This window comes from Leptonotus elevatus, chromosome 4 (assembly GCF_054856555.1).
Source record: "Leptonotus elevatus isolate MCC_2025b chromosome 4, RoL_Lele_1.0, whole genome shotgun sequence".
NCBI classification, from domain to species: domain Eukaryota; kingdom Metazoa; phylum Chordata; class Actinopteri; order Syngnathiformes; family Syngnathidae; genus Leptonotus; species Leptonotus elevatus.
The window spans coordinates 21,739,702-21,758,247 of record NC_141242.1 but is presented as its reverse complement, the minus strand read 5'-3'; the positions used below and the strand labels follow the sequence as shown (position 1 = coordinate 21,758,247).

Sequence of the window (18,546 nt, the reverse complement as noted above, 5' to 3'; positions counted from 1 at the left end):
CGCGTCATTTTAGAAGAAGAGGATGTCCCAGGCGTGAACATTTCAACATGGTTCAATATACAAACACCGTGTGGAACAGCTTAAATGTTGGTTGACATGCAGAGCACTCAAAGTGGGCAGAAAGAAAGAAGTTTTATTATGAAGGTAAGATTTATTGTACGAACATAGCTCATAATCCGGTGCTAGCTAGCTAGCTCATCTCATGTTGTTGTCACGAAAACTAAACACATTGAAGTCACGATTTTTATTTCAAGATTTGAAGCCTACCAGTGTAAACATACGTTCATTAGCTTGTACCTGTAAAAAAAATAATAATCTAAAAAAAATACCTCATAAACTGCTGCTTAGTGCTTAGATGTGAAAATTACTATAGAGCTACAGAACCCTATTGAATGTTTTACAAGATAACCTAAACCTATAACCAAAAGTGGACAGTACTCAGCTACTTGTATTTGACTAACATTATATTTAAGCATCTGTACTCTTACTATCATAATACAATGAAAACAAAAAACGTTTTTACTGCGAGTGGATCTTTAAGCCGCTACAGGTATTTTAGCCTCAAACCTTTATCCTCTGTATTTAATAATTTTATTTTAAATATTACAATTTATTGATACATGTCAGTATTTTTGCAATGTATGCTTTGCAAACAGTTAAAAAAGAAAGGCTCTATGGTTCAAAACTCACGTGACTGGACAGCAGCAGAAAAAACACTTTTGACTCCTAGTGGCGACTTCTTTGACTACAAGTTGTCACTTTTTGTACAGGTACACATTTTTTTTGTACAGGTGCAAATCATGACTTTTACAGGTACAAATGTGTTTTTACAGATACAATTTTTTTTTTTACAGGTACACATTTTTTTTACAGGTAAAAATCACGACTTTTACAGATACAAATTTTGACTTTTTTTCTACAGGTACAAAAAATTTTTACAAGTTAGTTTTGCACCATATTTACCTCCATACCTTTTCATATGCCAGATTTTTGTGATATAAGAAACAACATAATATAATGTGTCTCTCTCTGTCTCTCTCGTTTTCTAATGTCACATTTAAAATAAAATATTGTTTTAATTATTTATTTGTATTACTTTATTTTATTTTTAATAAACGATAGTCCACATTGGCACTAACTACGTAGGAACTTCAGTCACATGTTGAAAGTTGCATGTTTCGACGAGCCAATTTCATAGTAACACACAGACGTCATTGACTATTACCGATAGCCCCTTGTTTGGTAAGTTTAATGGATGGGAAATCACCTAGTACTTTGATGTGATCGGCGAAGGTATAAAGTAAGTCTCAGGTTTACGTTGCACCAACAAGGGTCGCCTTGACACGGTTGTTTTTCGGCATATAGTGACGAAACCTTTGCTGAATGCTAAATAAGCTAACTAGCTATTTTGCTGCACGTACGACTGCTGCACATTTATAGCTTGTAGTCCATACTTGTAGTCATATTTTGCAAATGCATGCGCTTGGTTTGGTGTAGATTACTTAGGTGTGGTTTCAAATAGCGACCTTTTCCTCTGCTTCTGGTGGGGAAAAAAATCTATATCAGCTAATGCTGTTTTCTCAGAACGCAAAGCCTCACTAGTCAAAACAAAATCAAATATATGGGCGAAAATCCGATATGCCTGATTTAAATTTGGTTTATGATTCCCGAATGTTTAGTCAATTCGTTTTTTTCACAAAAAAACCCTCGTGTAATTTCTTTCATGTATAACGTGCACTGGCAATATATGTCCACTCGGGGTGGCAATATATGTCCACTCGGGGTAGCCAAAGCTTTAAACTGCACAAAAGTCAATGGCAACGATAACCCCTACTACTACGTATCGAGATGAACTTTTTTGCGCAGCATTATCACACGTCATAAAAAGACACACTCGTTTACTACAGTTGCTTAATAATTGTCATTTGATTGTAGAAGTGTATTTGAAGTGTAGGCTACCACTAGCAACAAAATTCCCTGTTTTGCTTCACTAGTGACATGTAGTTGTACTATTATGCCAAAGCGTATTATATTAGTGTGCAGAAATGTCATACAGTAGTGGAACGCATTAGTGGATACAATATTACTAGTTAGACAGTCATTCGGCTACTTGGCCCAGGTGGTAGTATGTACTGAAGTGCTAGTACGTGTCAGTGAATTTGGGCTGGATATCAAGTACAGCCATTTGAGCATTTATTCAATATACTTGAGGTCCAGTTGAAGGTCCACCATAAACTGAGTAACCCAAATTGGGTGAAATAGCTAAACCAGCACTGGGACCAAAAGGGACTGGAGCCAGTGGGTTATTTATACTAAGTGCATTTGGTTCAGGATTTGACCCAGCACGTTAGGTCAATATTTTGATCCAAAAAGGGTAGAAAGTTAGAAATGACGCTTACTGATGAGCGAAAGCTAGCCAATAAATGGATTACAAGGTTTCCGGCATAGTTGTGGGTAAAAAGAACCTTGCCTCGGGACACAGCTGGATGCTATCCTTTGTCCTGACAGGGATTTGAATCCCAATTCCCATGTCCAAGGTTAGCACTTAGTAGTGTTATCCACTGAGCCGCTGTGGCTAAGGGTGTAGAGACGGTCGTCCAGTAACCAGAAGGTTGGCTGTCCAACTAATGTGTCCTTGGGCAAGGCACACTGGTGTATGGAAGGTGCGAATGTTTGGTGGTGGTCGGAGGGACCGTAGGCGCACACTGGCAGCCTCGCTTCCGTCAGCCTTCCCCAGGGCAGCTGTGGCTACTTAAGTAGCTTACCGCCACCACAGTGTGGATGTGTGAGCGCATGAATAATGTATCCGTCCCATAGTAAAGTGTCTTTGAGTGTCTAATTAGATAGAAAAGCGCTATATAAATCAGATTCATTATTATTATTATTATTATTATTATTATTATTATTATTATTATCCAGCCACCAACACTAGTTTTCAAGAAAGTTACATTACATTTACTTATACCACTACACAAACTGTTGGCAACCAGCTTCAGTACTTAAGCCAGCTCAAAACCAATCTTCAACCGAATCTGCTAGGTCAAAAATAATTAACCTATCTGGGTAAAAGTAACACAGTCTGCTCAATATCTACAGCTGCCCAGCCAGTGTGCTAAGAACACAACCCAGCCAACCTAGCATTTTTAGTGTGTAGTAGAATAACTTTGGCATATACAGGTAGGGAGAAAAAAAACTGCCCTATTTACATCTGCACAGTTTTTCCTCACCACCAACATGTAATTCTCCTATTAGTGTGCAGAAATGTCCTGGCTGCAGTAGTGGATTAATTTTATTTTTTATTTTTTATAATTATGTTTTGCTAGTAAAAGAGCCATTTTACTAGTGAACAGACATGTCGTACAAGTGAGGACAAAGAGCATACTATTGCATCAATATTAAGCTTGTTATCAAGGATGTTGAAAAAAATGCTCAAACAGTTTTTAGTACTGTATTGATGACTTCACTACTGTGTTAGACAGTGTAGGAACTGCACTGTCTAACACCAAACAGCCCTCTTCTAAACGGTGGCCTATTATTGGCTATAAAAAGAGATGCCACCCTGCGAAATTGAGCAGGGTCGCAAGGGTTGTTTAAAGTGCTGTCTGCCAACATTCTGAAACAGTGACATGAGATGACACTGCACCCATGTCATACCACCTATTTAGACAATTATGGCTGTGTTACTTTAAGTGGAAAGTGACTCCATACTGCTTTAGAAGCTGTCCGCTAACTTTATATCTAAATTCAATTTGTATAATACTGTCCCTTGAGAAAATAGAATACAATGCTTGCTGAAATGTGAGTAGTGTGCTTGTTTATGTGAGATCTTGCCTGCTGTGTTGTACCACATGGTCTGTGTCCAAGGCGGCAGCAGAACCTCACTGTTATTTGTGTGATCTTCCTCTATAGGTGAGCTGCAATGGAAGGAGGAGAGACTGGTGTTGATCTCACCCGGAAGTTTGTTTCGGAAGCAGAACTTGACGAGAAGAGAAAAAAAAGACAGGAGGAGTGGGAGAGGGTTAGGAAGCCTGAAGACCCTGAGCGTAAGATTATCAACAACAATCCTCAACAAAAGACTCATGTGGATCAACTCTAAGTACTTAGATCTGCAAATATATATGTCTTTCTTCTTCCTCAGAGGCCCCTGAGGAAGAGTATGACTCACGTTCTCTGTTTGAGCGTCTAAAGGAGCAAAAAGACAAAAAGCAAGAGGAATTTGAGGAGCAGTTCAAATTCAGTGGGTATTAGTGTGTTGGTTTTAAATGTTCTGTTTGTTTGTCCTTTTGCCTTTTCTCTGTGACTGTTTCAAGATCATAACTGGACACAACTCAATATTATTTATAAAACACTTTAAAACAACCATTGCTGCATAAAAAGTGCTGTACATTGATAATAAGCCAATATGTTTTTTTTAAACAATAATTCTGTTATTAAATTAGTAAAAATTTTCGACTTAGTTGATTTGAGCGTATGCTTGGGATGGTTGTCACTGTGAAATTCCTCTTCAGCTTCAGAAATGACAACATGTGTGAAGGCTTTTAGTTAAATTGTATTTAGAAACAAGCTTAATAATGGCCTTCACTTCAACTAAGGCCCACTGCACACTGAGTTATGTGGCCGATCACAACTGAACTTTCACATAATGTGTAACATTGCTTACACACTTGTTACATTTAAAATTTAAAATGCAAAATGAAGAATAAATACTGAGCTTGCAGGCTGCATTTAGCGTAACATGCTCTCATCCCAGCAGCGGACGTTGATGACGGAACATTGGCTAATAACTACTGTGTGCTTTTACATTTTTAAAGTTTGTCTTAAAACATCCTTAAAAATCCTGTGTCAGATTGTGACAAATTACAATCCAATGTTCAAAGCAAAAGTTAGCTGCCATGAATCTGTTGCTTTTGCTTCTTTGTTACCTTCTCTTTCGTCGTCTTCGTCTTCTTTATGGTTGTCGTTTTCTCTCCTCGCAACACAACAACAAGGATTTAAAAGGTGGATTAATCCACCAGGATTAACACAAATTTTGACTACAATGAAAAGCGGCATTCTATGGAGACAAACAAAGACAAACCTTAAAAAAAAATGTGAGAGGCTGTTAACTATCCAGCTTGTAAAAAAACAGCGCCCAAAAAGTGGAGACCAATGTAAGCACATTGAGCTCCATTTTTTAGGGGCAATCTGAATAACCAAACGGCGCATTTGAACAATAAATTACCAAGCGGATAGGCAGATGAGTAAAGTACGAATTTGCCTCAAGTCGGGTCAAAACTCTAAAGTCAAGGCACCACTGTGTTATCTGCATGCGGTCACCACACTGTCCTCTGGAGGCCAAGGAATTTTTGCATCACAATTTTGAGATGGAAATATCGGTAGTTGGGTTACCGTACTTGTATTCAGTCAGGTGTTGGTGAAATCCTAACTCTAATGCTGACAAAGTTTGATTTAGGTTTTTATTATTATGATTATAGTCGTGAAGTTGCATGTAAACAAATGTGATGAATGGTATTTTGTCAGGTTCTTGTAAGGTGAAAATTCTATCATCAAATAATGCATATTGCATTTTAAATAAGGAATGCTTAAAAAAAATAGTTAACCCATGAGTTTGTTCTTAGAGTACCAAATTAACTAGGTTTCCATTTAAAAAGCATGGCTCAATATTGTGAATGTGTTGAAATACAGTTATCAGCATTGTCAATCTTATTTTCTCAATCTTTATTTACCGGTATTCATTTATTTTTTGAAATTCTCCCCACATGAAGGTCACGTAAATGTATTTTTGAACAGACCGTAATGCTGCTTTTTTCCCCCCCCTACAAAATGCCATGATTTTGCTGCAATGTGCTAAGTGCAGCTTTGTTTCCATGGTGACAGAGAACATGGTGAGGGGATTGGACGATGATGAGACCAGCTTCCTGGACGAGGTTTCCCGGCAACAGAGCCTGGTGGAGAAGCAACGCAGGGATGAAGAGAAACAGGAATTGTTGGAATACAGAATATCCTTTTGATCATGTTGTCATTTTATTTAAACAGTGGCTTGCTCGGTAGTCTTATTTTAGCCCCTTTACACTGGCCATCTGAGATGGCTTTTTTCCTCCGTTACATGCTTGCTCTCCTTTGTGGAAGATGCAAGATACAGGATAACATACAGGATGGGGCTTTGAGTTGACCTGGGAATTTGCCAACTTCCCATGTCAGCCAGGGTTCCTGCGGATCTTGCAACGTCTTGAAAGGCATCGAATCCATGAATATAAACACAAGGCCTTACATTGCATTAAATGTCTTAAGTCAAGCTTTTAAAAGTCTTGATTTTTTTTTTTTACACATAATAAGTAGGATTTTATTATTGTGAAACATCTCAAGTTTCATAATAACATTAATTAAAAAGTATCTAACAGAATAATTCTCATAGTAACTCAGTCACACTAGTGGACCCTACAAAACAGTGCTGTGTTTTTTTTAGTCGGGACAAAAAAAAAGAAAATGCTAAATATAAACTTGACCAATATTTTATTTAAAAAGATGTTTAAAGTTCCATGTTTTAGTTAGAACTTGCTGGCAGTCAGCAATAAAGAATTCAGTTACCATTGTCCTGCAACTCTTGATTTAAGAATAATTTTAGGCTACAGCATAAATGTGTTGTGTGTGTCGGCGATGTGAACTGTGTGAGCCTATATCGCCTTCTGACCCTCCCCATATGTTGTACTGTATCACTTTTCCCAGGGATACCAGTTTTTTCCCCATAACTTTCTTCTTCTCCAAACCTATACTGATAACCACTATTTTTTTTGTAAACTACAAACATATCTTTTGTCGAAGCTTAAAAAAGCAAACCATTTAAATACATCTTCCTGCTAATGTAGTGATGTTGGAGAAAGTGGTCAGTAACAATATACATTCCCATTTTTTGTTAATTTCTAAACTCTTGTCACTTCAGACGGTGAGTCGATGAGCAATTTTAAAAGTTCTATTGTGTATCAGTTCCTATTAATAAAGTTGGTCACATTTTGTTATCACCCACGCTAGTGCTAATGCTTCAAAGAACAAGTCACTCACACAATTATTAACCTAACAGTGACATTTTAGCAATGCACATTGCACAAACTTACATGCTTGCACGCATATTTTTAAATAAAGGTAGGACCCCAAACATTTTAGTTCTACTGGCCATTTTCAAGGACCAAAATAAAAACAAATGACAACAATATCACTCGCCATAGCTACACTTAATGAGCCATGGCCGTTTGTATACAGTAGGACATAGTGCAGTGTCGTCGGTTTTGTCATCCAGCCAATCGGTTTTCTGAAACACTCTCACTATTAGCCATTTAGCTAAGCTATAGCTCGGCTTGGCTGGCCTGCTTTTGTTTACATTGCCTCCGCCGCCTACAGCGCCTGCCAGATCTGATGACAAATTGAGAAATGTGATCCCCCATAGTATTCAAATCCCCCACCCCTCACTCCCTCCAAACCTCGAAGGTGTCACATAAAAAGGTTATGCAAGGCTAAGGTGAGACTTGAGCCACATCGTTTTGTTTCTTTGCTCCACTTTGACACAGTGCTGCAAGTTAGCCAGAACTAATTAAAGGAAGTACATACACCATTAAATATAATTCATATATATAAATCCAGAAGAAGTGTTCCCACCCATAGTTGCTTGAGGTTACATTAGAGTTTGTCGTGCACCATATGAGCATCCTTCATGTTCACCATTCCCCATGGCTTATAAGTTTCCCTCGGAGCTTTTCATCTTTTCTTCCCCGTCTCCAGCAACCAGTGTGACAGAAAGGTTTGTCTGTACATGGCAACAAAGTTGGTTGTCCTGGAAACTGCAACGTCATGTGGTAACTAAGGTTGCCATTTCAAGCAGTCTTGCTGCTGTGAGCAGCCCACAAGGATTCATGCAAACATCACACCCAATACACAAATGTTTATAATAATAATAATAATAATGATAATGCATCAGGTTTATATTGTGCTTTTCTAGACACTCAAAGACGCTTTACAATGAAATGGAAACATTATTCATGCACTCACACATTCACACCGTGGTGGCGGTAAGCTACATAAGTAGCCACAGCCGTCCTTCTGGTTACTAAACGACCGTCTCTACACCCTGAGCCATGGCCGCCACAATGATGAATTCATGTTGTAGACCCAGGTGCAAATCCGCTGAGCTATGTCCACCTTTCCATGTTTTAGGGCCCCCCTAATCTGTGTCTTTTCAGTACTGTTCTGAGCCCCCTCAGAACTGTGCTACTTATTGATACGCTATCAGCCGTTAGAATGTTACTTCTTGTCTAGAGATAGACCGATGTTTTTTTTCAAGGCCGATACCGATTATTAGTAGCGAGGAGGCAGATATCCGATATTTGGAGCCGATATTAATTTACAGTAAAAGGGGAACAAATATTGGCATGAAAATTTAAAAAGATGTCTAAATTTATTCGACAAACTTTTCATTTGATTCTTTAATTAGAAAATACACATTTGTTTTAAAATTAAAAGTTCAGGGAGTTCCCAGGCTTATCAGGGCGTCTTTAAAAACTTAAATGAAAACTTAAGTAAATAGCTTCATAATAATTTCTTTAGAAAATAAATTTTTTCAACATTTTGAAATATCTGACATGTTAAATTTGTACTTATCTTTGTTATAATTTCAAACAATCACTAAAGGTGCAGAGTGTTCCCAGGGCATTCAAAAGTTAACAGAAAATTTAGCTGCCTGAGGCTAACACAGTTTTAAATTGATCATTCATCAGCCGGCAAATTTCTGAACTAGGCCAATACCAATATTCATCAAAATGCCGAATATCGGCACCGATAATCAGCCCGGCTGATAATCGGTCTATCCCTATTCTTGTCCCCTCCTCACAAAACTTTATTGATCTTAACTCTGTACCATCACAGTGCTGTAGCAAAGCAAGTGTCCTCTGATAGCCGCCCAGAGTCTGAGAAGAAGGCAACAGCTAAACAATCAGTGGTGGAGCAAAGGACCAGCCATTTGTCTCAGGCCCATTTACTGGCTGGTGCTGTCAAGAGACGCAGGTATGCAGACCAAATGCTTACTGCTACGTATAATATTGATACAGTATATGTTATCTGGGTGCAGCACAATTAGTTGAAGACAAGCTTGACTTGGAAGCAGTTTGTTAAACTTGATTACAAACCACTATTTTGACGAGGTTGGGACATTGGTAAAAACAAATAGAAACATAACACAGTGATCTGCAAATCATTTCCCACAGATATTCAATTGAATGCACTACAAAGACAAGATTCGTAACGTTCAAACCAAATATTTGCAAATATTCTCTCATTTCAAATTGGATGCCTGCAATACATTCCAACCATAAAAGGTGGGACAGGAGGAGCAAAAAAAAACAAAAAAACTTGTTGAGGAAAGCTAAAAAAATAAATAACACCTGTTTGTAACATTCCACAGGTGAACAGATTAATTGGAAACAGGCGAGTGTCATAATTGGGTCTAAAAGACCATCCCCAAAAGGCTCCATTGTTTACAAGTAAGTATATGGCGAGGTTCACCACTTTGTGAACAGCTACATGAGCAAATACTCCCAACACTTTTAAGGATATTTTTTAATGAACAACTGTAAGAAATTCAGGGATTTCATTGGTCCGTAATATGATGTGATTCAGAGAATATGGACAAATCCTAGCAAGGCCGAAAATCAACACAGAATGCCCTGTGACCTTCAATCTCTCATGTGGCATTGCATTAAAAACCAACAGTTTTTCTATAGGATATTGCCACGCTGGCTCAGGAACACTTTCAAAAGCCATTGTCAGTTAACGCAGCTTGTCGCTACATCTACAAATCCAAGTTAAAACTTTAACATGCAAAGCATCTGGCTTCTCTAGACTGATCTCATCTGAAAAAGACTGACACAAAGTGAACAAGTTTGCTGTGGTCGGTCTGACTTTTCAAATTAGTTTTAGAAATCATGGACGGCTCATCAGCGCAAAGTTGAAAAGGCAGCATCTGTGATGGTATTAGAGTGTGTTGTGATGGTACGATTAATGCTGAAAGGTCTTCGTAGTTTATTAGATTTAGGTTGAAAATAATTTACAAATCATTGTATTCCGTTTGTAATTTACCTTTTATACAAAGTCCCAACATCTTTGGAATTGGGGTTTGTACAGTCAGTCTCGTCCAGTGGACATAATAATAATGCATCAGATTTATATAGCGCTTTTCTATCTAATTTAGATACTCAAAGACGCTTTACAATGGAACGGATACATTATTCACACATTTAGATTGGCGTTAGGTGGTGTGTATTAATGTTGATGCAGTAAATAGCTCAAAAGGTGCTGAGAGAAATTGTATGCTGGAGTACCCCTGTTTTCAACTGCTGGTTGCTGTCTATGCTTCTACATTTGTCCGTTTACTGCTGCATACAAGCAAACACCTGCTGGCAAACGGAACACAAAAACAGCTAGGGTGGAACGGCTAAGGTTGAATAGAATGTGCTGTTGCGCTGGTCATCCTCCAATTTGTTCCAATTTCAAAATGACAGGAAATCATGGAAATGTGTTCTATAGATCTGCAAGGCAACAATTTAAAAATGTTAACATTGTTAACTCTGATAAATAATGTTTTTACTGCAGCAAGATGAATATCGCTGGCGTCAGGCTAAAACGTTGTCCTTTCAAAATAGTCACTTTTGAAGAGAGCCTAAAAACAGCATGTTTGTTTACTATTAACATGGCATCATCAATCAGGCAATGCATTTTTGTCAATAATTACTAAAAATAACACCCACATGTGCAGACTGATGAATAGTATTGATTTTTGGAAAAAAATGGAAATTTACCAAATTGTGGCTTATGAGTATTCATCACAACACCAGTGATACGTTAAAATTATAAAACACTTTAAATAAATTACATTTGAACGTTAAATGCTTACAAGAAGTGAAGTGAAGTGTACGATAATTTAAGCTCATTACATTTTTTGGGGGTTAAAAGTTAAACTAACTCACTCTCTTTACCACTGTATTAAAAACAAGTTACATTATTTTCTATTTTGCAATTGGTGTTGCAACTTGGTGTAAATTGCACTGGAATTTGCTATTGGGTTGAGTTAGTGCTCTGATGCTGAATTAATAGTGAGGTATATCGGTTCAGGGAAAACCAGGAAGTCACTTCTCTACTGTCTTAAAAAATATACGATTAAGGTTTCTTTCTATGTTGCTTTCATCAGAGGCAATTTGAGGCAATTTTTTCTCCACATCTTTAATTTAATTCCAAATTGTGCATTTGTACAGTTTAGATTTAGAGACGCGACATAAAAATAGCCATAAAGCTCTGTAGAAGTACACGTTTGGTAACACTTTCTTTTTTTTCTGGGTGCGGTGTGGGCGGGGGTCCGACGACCATTAAACATTGCACACATCAAACAAACCCTCTCTCTTGTCTTCCTTCAACCAGTTCTTCCCAGTCATCAGACAGCAGTAAGAAACAGAAGGTGGAAAGTGCAGCAACAGGAAATGGAGACAGACACACAGGTGGGCATCAAGCATTAGTCCTAAAACTGTGTTCATGTTTCTTTGTGTCCCGAGCCCCCAATTTTGTGGGAACTTTGCATGAGGCTATAGTTATATATATTTTTTTTAGTGTGTGGGCAAAATACCGCGGAAAAAAAACTCGCAAATCTGCCACTTTATTAAGTCGCAAATTTGTGAGTTTATAAAGTGGCAGATTTGCGAGAAAAAAACTAAAGAAACTTACAAGAAATACACGTAGCGTACTACTCTGATGTTTGTGCCAATACTTTTCGATCGGGTTTTCAAATAAGGAGATAGTAATTGCTTTACCAGAGATTAACCATATGATGTTAAGCATTCACTCTTTGAAGTGTTGGGTACTGCCAGCGACGGTCCACACCCTGAAGATTAAGCATTTAAGTAAATTTTTTAAAATGTATATTTACATTTATATTTCCAGAATTATTATTTACACGTTCATAAATTTGAGTATCTTGTTGTACAAGTAGCTAGGTTGATGTGTCAAATCTGCTGCTCTCCGTCATTCATTTGCATTTACCTAAAGTATGCTAACTTTTGATTGGTTCGTTTTAGTCAGGGGATCAGGAAGTGTTGTCGCTTTAGCTGCCGTGTATGACGGGTAAAGTTTAAATTAAGAACGAATCCGTCTCCATCCTGCCTTTTCATTTTGTAAACAGTGTCCCACCAACGAATCCTCACATTAGACTAAAGCTACGCTACGTGTATTTCTTGCAAATCTGCCACTTTATAAAGTGGCAAATTTATGATTTTTTTTCTCGAAATTGGCCCCCACCCTGTAGAAAATATTTATTTACAGTATATGTGGCCCTAATACGCTATTGTATATAGTCGCTCAGTAGCAGGTAGATGAATGCAGTGTTTAAAGGGACAAACCACACATGAAAACTTTAACTTCCTACTTGTCTTCGGAATTCCACGTTGAGATGAAGCTCTCAGTCTTGACAGTAAGTTGTGCTGTTTAGAACAGGAGGGAGGACGACGACGAATATCAGGGGGAGCTGAAAACCAACAAACTGTCACGGGCCTGACGCCCAAGAACCCATCGCCCCCTCCTAATTCCAGTCCAGCTCTGCTTCACCTGCCTTCGGCGGCGGTCTGCATCGGCGTCCTTCCAGGCCTCTGCGATTATTCCGGCAGCAGCGACTCTGACAGCAGCTCGGACAGCGAAGGTAGCGTGGATACAATCATGTTGCCGTATCCAAGGCACAACAGAGCCAATAGATAGTCTGTTGCGTCATAATAAAAGGTTACTGTTCAAGGTACATTGGTGACTACCCTTGCAAAACTCCACAAGCATTGTGCTAATACGTTATTAGGGATGGGCCTTAAACAGTCATTTTGAATATTAGCGATTGTGTGGAAGTGTTGATTAATTGTATCTTTAAGCAATTGAGGCAAAATGGAGTTCAGTACAACACTCCTTTAGTGCAACCGTTTCATTCTGTAATGTCATACAGATTGCATGGTTAGCGCCCTTACGTATATATGCTGACTTAAACTCTAAGAACAGCACGTCTTCTCATACACAATACTTCCACCCATCTCAAGCGTGAAACACATCACGTATTTTTCGGATTATAAATCACACTTTTTTTTCTCACAGTTTGACTGGTTCTGCGATTTACGCTCACTTACATGTTAAACTAGAGCTCAGACTCAAAATCTCAGTTTCCTAATCTTGTTGATGGCAGCGAACAAGTTCCGTTTGGATTTGAGCATTTACTATTTACAGCACCAAAAGGCGCAATAAGCATCCGGGATTCTATCCACCTTTGGCCACAATTTGACATGGGATTCTCGTTAAGGTAAGCCATTTTAAACTAAAAAGAACAACTCCTCCATAGTTAGAAAACTGGAACTTGTTCGCTGCTGGACTTTGGGTGCAAGTCCAAGCGCTGCTGTTCTTGGTCTTGGTTTTTGTAAATGAACCCCCCCCCCCCCCCAAAAAAAAAATAGACCAGTGTGACGTATATATATTTTGTTCTTTATGATGCATTTTTGATTGGTGCGATAATTTATAATCCGAAAAATACTATACTCTCCATTCATTACGTGACATCAGATATAGTAAATTGAGGCATATCTACTCAGGCCTCTTCCATGGAGCTCCAATCTGCTGTACATGCAGATGTTTAGGACATTTAGCAAGTCCTATTAAAAATAGCAATTGATTCAATAGATTTTCCTCTGACACGATCAAGGTAATGTAAAAACGACCGGTTCTTAATGTCTTTTTTGCGTTAGATCATGTACCAAATCCAACAAAATTCTTGAGAGAACAGTCTGCAGCAAACCCTTTCTGTGTTTTCCGTTAGTCAGATCTGAGCTTTTGCAGTAATGGGACAAAATAGAGCAAATGAGTCCTAATGAATCACAACATGAAAGAAACCATTTGAATTGGACTCAACCTGTGTAGCTGTTTGTGCTTTTGCTATTGTGGCACTCAAAAGTGATACTTGCTTCCCTCAATCACATTTCATGCAGTTTAGCCAAGCGAGCAATCCCGCACTGCCTACCCCGACGACGTCCCGATCCCCTCACACCCCCCTCCCAACCCAAGCCACAGTGACGACAAGCTGTGATTTTGGCTGTGGGAAAACTGATTGACAGCTGTGGAGGAAGGAAAAGACTTCGGTCTTTGACTCGCATATCACATAACTCGCACCTTTGTAGCTACCAGCAACAGACTTGTGAGATGAGGCAGTAGACACACCCCTTCGGGCCCCGTGCAGTCGGGATTATGTTGGAGAAGAATTGGAATGTGTGTGTCTTTTGTCGCACAAGTCAAGAAAGGTGCTCATCTGTTTACTGTGTCCCAGACTCTAAAGAGAAATAAAGAACTTTCTGTTTTAATTGGGGTTTGTGTGTTTATTGGAAATAATAAACAATATTGTATAGTTGTAGTAGTAGATTTTGTGTTCCCATTTTGCCAATATGCTTCACCAACAGGCTCTGAGTGGCTCGTTGAAAGTTTATATGTATATCTATATATACTGTGTGTGTGTGTGTATGTATGTATATATATATGTATATATATATAGCAAAAAAACGCAAGCAAGCGTATTTGAATTGAACATTGAACGCGAGGGTGAGTGTCCGCCTTTTCTTCTCGCTGGCTTTTCACCGTTTGAGTTTGCACCGGTCGGTCGCAGCAGTTCCCGGGGTTATTGCTTGGTGCTTAGCGGGTCGAAAAAAAGACAGAACTGCCGTGTATTGCAGTACAGGTGAGCCACTCATTCTCCTGCAGCGCCTTCCCTTTTATTTTTAATAAGAGCCCCTTGAACGCTTCCACCTTTTCACTGGTATCCTAGTGGCTGTGCTAAATACTTAAGCTAATGCTAGCACTATTGCTATCAACCGTTTTAGGAAACACTTACCGCTATCTCTGGGTGGCGACAGACCTGTACAGGACGCTGTGTGTGAATTTGCAGTCGTTTCCCGAAGCCGATTAGCTAGTGCGAACAAATGTTTTTATTTATTTTTAAACGTTGGTGAATATGTGAATGTGCCAATTTTAAGTGTGCCGCACCTTGTCCCGCCGCATGCATCCGTCCACGCCTGTGCGAACTACATTGACTATAAGGTGCAATCGCACCGCCAAAAAATGCTCAACCCCCGTTTGGTGTTTAATGTACCATTAGCCAACATGTCTGCGGTGTGGGCACATTTCAATTTATATTGTGCTTAGTTAAAATGCCAGTGCTAAATAAATATTTTATAATAATATTATAATTGTAATGAATTATTAATAATAAAAAAAATACGACAGTAAAAATTGGCATAATTTTTTTTGCCAGCGTTATGGTTTTCGGCCAAGCATTTTTCATTTTTGGTTTATATTTATTTCGGTTATATATATATATAATTTTAAAAACAAAATGGTAGGCTTTTTTTTGGTGTGGTTGAGTTTTCTAACTATAGTTATTTTAAAGGGCCAGTAAGCAAATTTTGAGGGGCCTTGATACTGTTTTGCAACCACATTAAAAGCTTAAATACTTTACAGCTTTGCAAGTAAAAAAAAAAAAAAAAAGTAACTCTTAAAACTGCTGGGTCAAAAAACACCTAAATTGGGTCAAAAATTGGACCGTGGGTCATTAACACCCAATTTTCTGGGTTGTGTACAGAGCAACCCCCAAAATTGGGTTGTTTAACTTGGGTCAATACGAATTGACCAAAATTTAGTGGGTCGATCCAATTTTTGACCCTGCAATTTTCATGTTCTGAATGTGATCTTCACGCAAAAACAATCTGGTGCACAGTGCAGCAATAATCCAAAGTGAAACAAACAGAAATTGAGAATTGAGAAGTTTGGTTTATTAACCTGAGTGCTGACACAGACACAACTTTACAAAATACAAAGCAACACATTTAGTTCCGACACGGCAATATATATTTTAAGAATTGTATAATTACACAAGTCTGCACTGCATTTTACAATAAAATATTTACTGTAGCTTATCAATAAATATTACATCATATAAATATACAATCTAATACTGTATGCCTATCACAAACTGCTCGTGCGCATTCTCACTCACCCTTTCTCAAATAATGCCTTCAAGGTGTGACAAAATTCTCAGATGTCATTACAGTATTTACAAAATCTTAACATAATGTTAAAAATGCATGCATGTTCTGGTCTTCGTCCATTTGTAAACAGTGACTGGCAACATGCAGTAACACAGCGCTGGAAAAATGGTCCCAAAATCGAAGCGCAGCATCTCACAGCTGCCGTGTGTTTTAGCGCTACAGCTGCCACCGCAGCAGCTTCGCCTTCCTTCCATTCACGTTCAACGCCTTCTCCACCTACAAACCGGGGAATGAGATGGACGGCTCCAACACAAATCCGCTTTCGTCTGATCGGATTGCTACCTGAAAAATCACCGTACGACCACTGATACTGACTTCAGCCAAGCAGACTGAACATCACAACATTGTAAGAATTTAAATCACAAGACGTGCAAAAAGCCAATCACTGACATCCTCAACAAGAAAACTTTTCCTCCCTTGCAGTGTTCCAACTGTGGATCACATGTGCTTTTATCACAGTTCTTGAAAACTTGAAGAAACAGAACCACCCACTTGTGATGGATTCATACTGAATATCTATCAAGCTCTCTTTTAAAGCAAAAAAAATATTAAAAATGATGACGAGGATCCTTCCACGTGAGGTATTTGCCCACGGCGGACACACGCACACACTTTCAATTTGCACTGGCTGTTGTTAACAGAAAAGCTATTTTACAGTGTGTGCTGCCATCTTCTCACTCATCTCACTCTGGCGCTGGGTTGGTGGGTGGAAGGTTCCGCTGTTTAAAGTACTGAGTGACCTGCTGAGGCAGTTCTGCCAGGACAGACTTGGCCAGGGTCTCTTTAGGTGCCTGAGTGAAGGAAAGAACACGCAAACTTCAACAGAGCTGTTCCCAAGTAACCGTATTCGATATAAGAATTATGATGCAAATGTATATTGTATTGCAGCGTATTATGTTTCTGCTATTTTTTAGTAACTATTCATCTGAGGTTTTCTTTGAGAGTTGCATGGCTTCGCTTTATATGGGATGTAAAATTTGGGAGCGAAAGACAAAGAGGATTCATAGTATTTGTGTTGTTCGCTACATTGCGGTTTTAGTTATTTCGGCTTCACTCAGTCGCTGGTTTTCATTTGAACCATACATTTGTCTATTGCATTTATCACTATTTTGTGTTATTCATTAAAAAAATGTTTTTGCTGTTTTACTTCCTTGTAGTCAAAAAGTGTCTTCCTTATTTCAGGGTTAATTTGGTTTACAAAACATGATACCATGAACATTACAGCCCCCACTCGCCCAACGTTTCCTTTTAATTGAATCAATTTTCCTTTTTGAGCCTGATATCGATTCATAAAACCATGAATCGGATATTTTAATATCTTTTTCCTATAAATTCATAAGAATATCAAATTTTAAAAGCCAGATTATTTTGGCAGTTTTCTTGAAATTTACTCTTCGCATGAATTTAAAAGTATTTTCTTACTTTTATGAAAGACCTGACTTATTGTACTTTAAGACAATTCAGAATGTTTTAAATTTATATTTACTATTATTGAATTATAATTATAAAAATAATTTCATCTCACCCAACATTTAAGTGATTATAACACGTTACCTTCATTAATAAGCAAAATAATTTCACCAGTTACTGCCTCAGCAAAATGTAATTTGAAATTATATTTTTGTGGCGTTTGTATTTATATTCAAGAAGAATTGATGTTAAATAATTGCTCACTATCGTATTGAAGTGAATCCAGTCGGGAAAAATCTAATCGAACTGAACTCTTGAAATCGAATCGATTGAGAAAATTTGAATCGATACCAAGCCCTAATAGAAACTGTTGGAGAAATTGCAGGCACTTTACAATAAAAACTTAAAAGGAATTCAATTAGAATTGCAAGAAAAATGAAGATGTATGTGTCAAATGCAAAGTCCTTTGCAAAGTCCTTCATGACATTTCTAGTGCTCTTCAGTTTGTGCCATCTTTAATTGTTGCCTATTTGTAATAAAGTGGTTGCTTTAGCAGTATCCACAGTAACCTTGAAAGTGTTGCCTGTTGACAAGCGTACATTTGTATCTCACTTTACCTAACGTCTAAAATGTGCCTTTCATATCTCCTCAAGTTACACCCATTGAGCTTGGAAGATGGAGCCATGAGCTAACTGTCGTCTCATGAGTCCAGCAGCAGTTCTTACACTTGTACTGAGTACGTTAATAATTGATTTTCACTTTCACTTGTCTGTTTGACACAGTAGCCTGTTTGCAGTTACTATGCCAAACAATAGCTTACTCAGCTTAACAAAAATGCTCGTAATTATGGATGTATATAAGAACCTGAACTCACAATTCGCCTCTCATGGCTGAAGCCAAAAGGCAGCCATCTTGTGTTGCCACTGTTATCGACAAAGCACTATCAGTGTGTTTTATTGTGTAGCGTTAACTCATTCACTGCCATTGACGG

At 38.2% G+C, this 18,546-nt stretch overlaps 2 protein-coding genes across 7 annotated transcripts in view; one reads left to right on the top strand and one right to left on the bottom strand.

Annotated features, from left to right (window-relative positions):
• The first annotated feature begins 8 nt into the window (after window positions 1–8).
• psme3ip1 (proteasome activator subunit 3 interacting protein 1) lies at window positions 9–14,408 on the top strand. 4 transcript variants are annotated; one of them, XM_086074563.1, is made up of 8 exons: window positions 1,204–1,300; window positions 3,910–4,043; window positions 4,139–4,237; window positions 5,878–6,000; window positions 8,913–9,051; window positions 11,458–11,534; window positions 12,518–12,724; window positions 14,040–14,408. In XM_086074563.1, the coding sequence occupies exons 2-8, from the start codon at window positions 3,920–3,922 to the stop codon at window positions 14,042–14,044; spliced, it is 774 nt and encodes a 257-aa protein (XP_085930689.1). In that variant the 5' UTR covers window positions 1,204–1,300; window positions 3,910–3,919; the 3' UTR covers window positions 14,045–14,408. The 4 variants fall into 4 exon arrangements, with proteins under 4 accessions (XP_085930687.1, XP_085930686.1, XP_085930689.1 ...); XM_086074561.1 differs by lacking the exon at window positions 1,204–1,300 and adding an exon at window positions 9–144 and having other exon boundaries at window positions 12,518–14,408; XM_086074560.1 differs by having other exon boundaries at window positions 1,169–1,242; window positions 12,518–14,408.
• Window positions 14,409–15,847: 1,439 nt separating this feature from the next.
• Window positions 15,848–18,546, bottom strand: part of cpne2 (copine II) — a 36,961-nt gene continuing 34,262 nt past the window's right edge. For all 3 annotated transcript variants that reach the window (XM_086073322.1, XM_086073324.1, XM_086073323.1), the window contains exon 16: window positions 15,848–16,936. In XM_086073322.1, coding sequence (XP_085929448.1) covers window positions 16,829–16,936 — 108 coding nt within the window. In that variant the 3' untranslated portion in view covers window positions 15,848–16,828. The remainder of the gene's footprint in view (window positions 16,937–18,546) is intronic.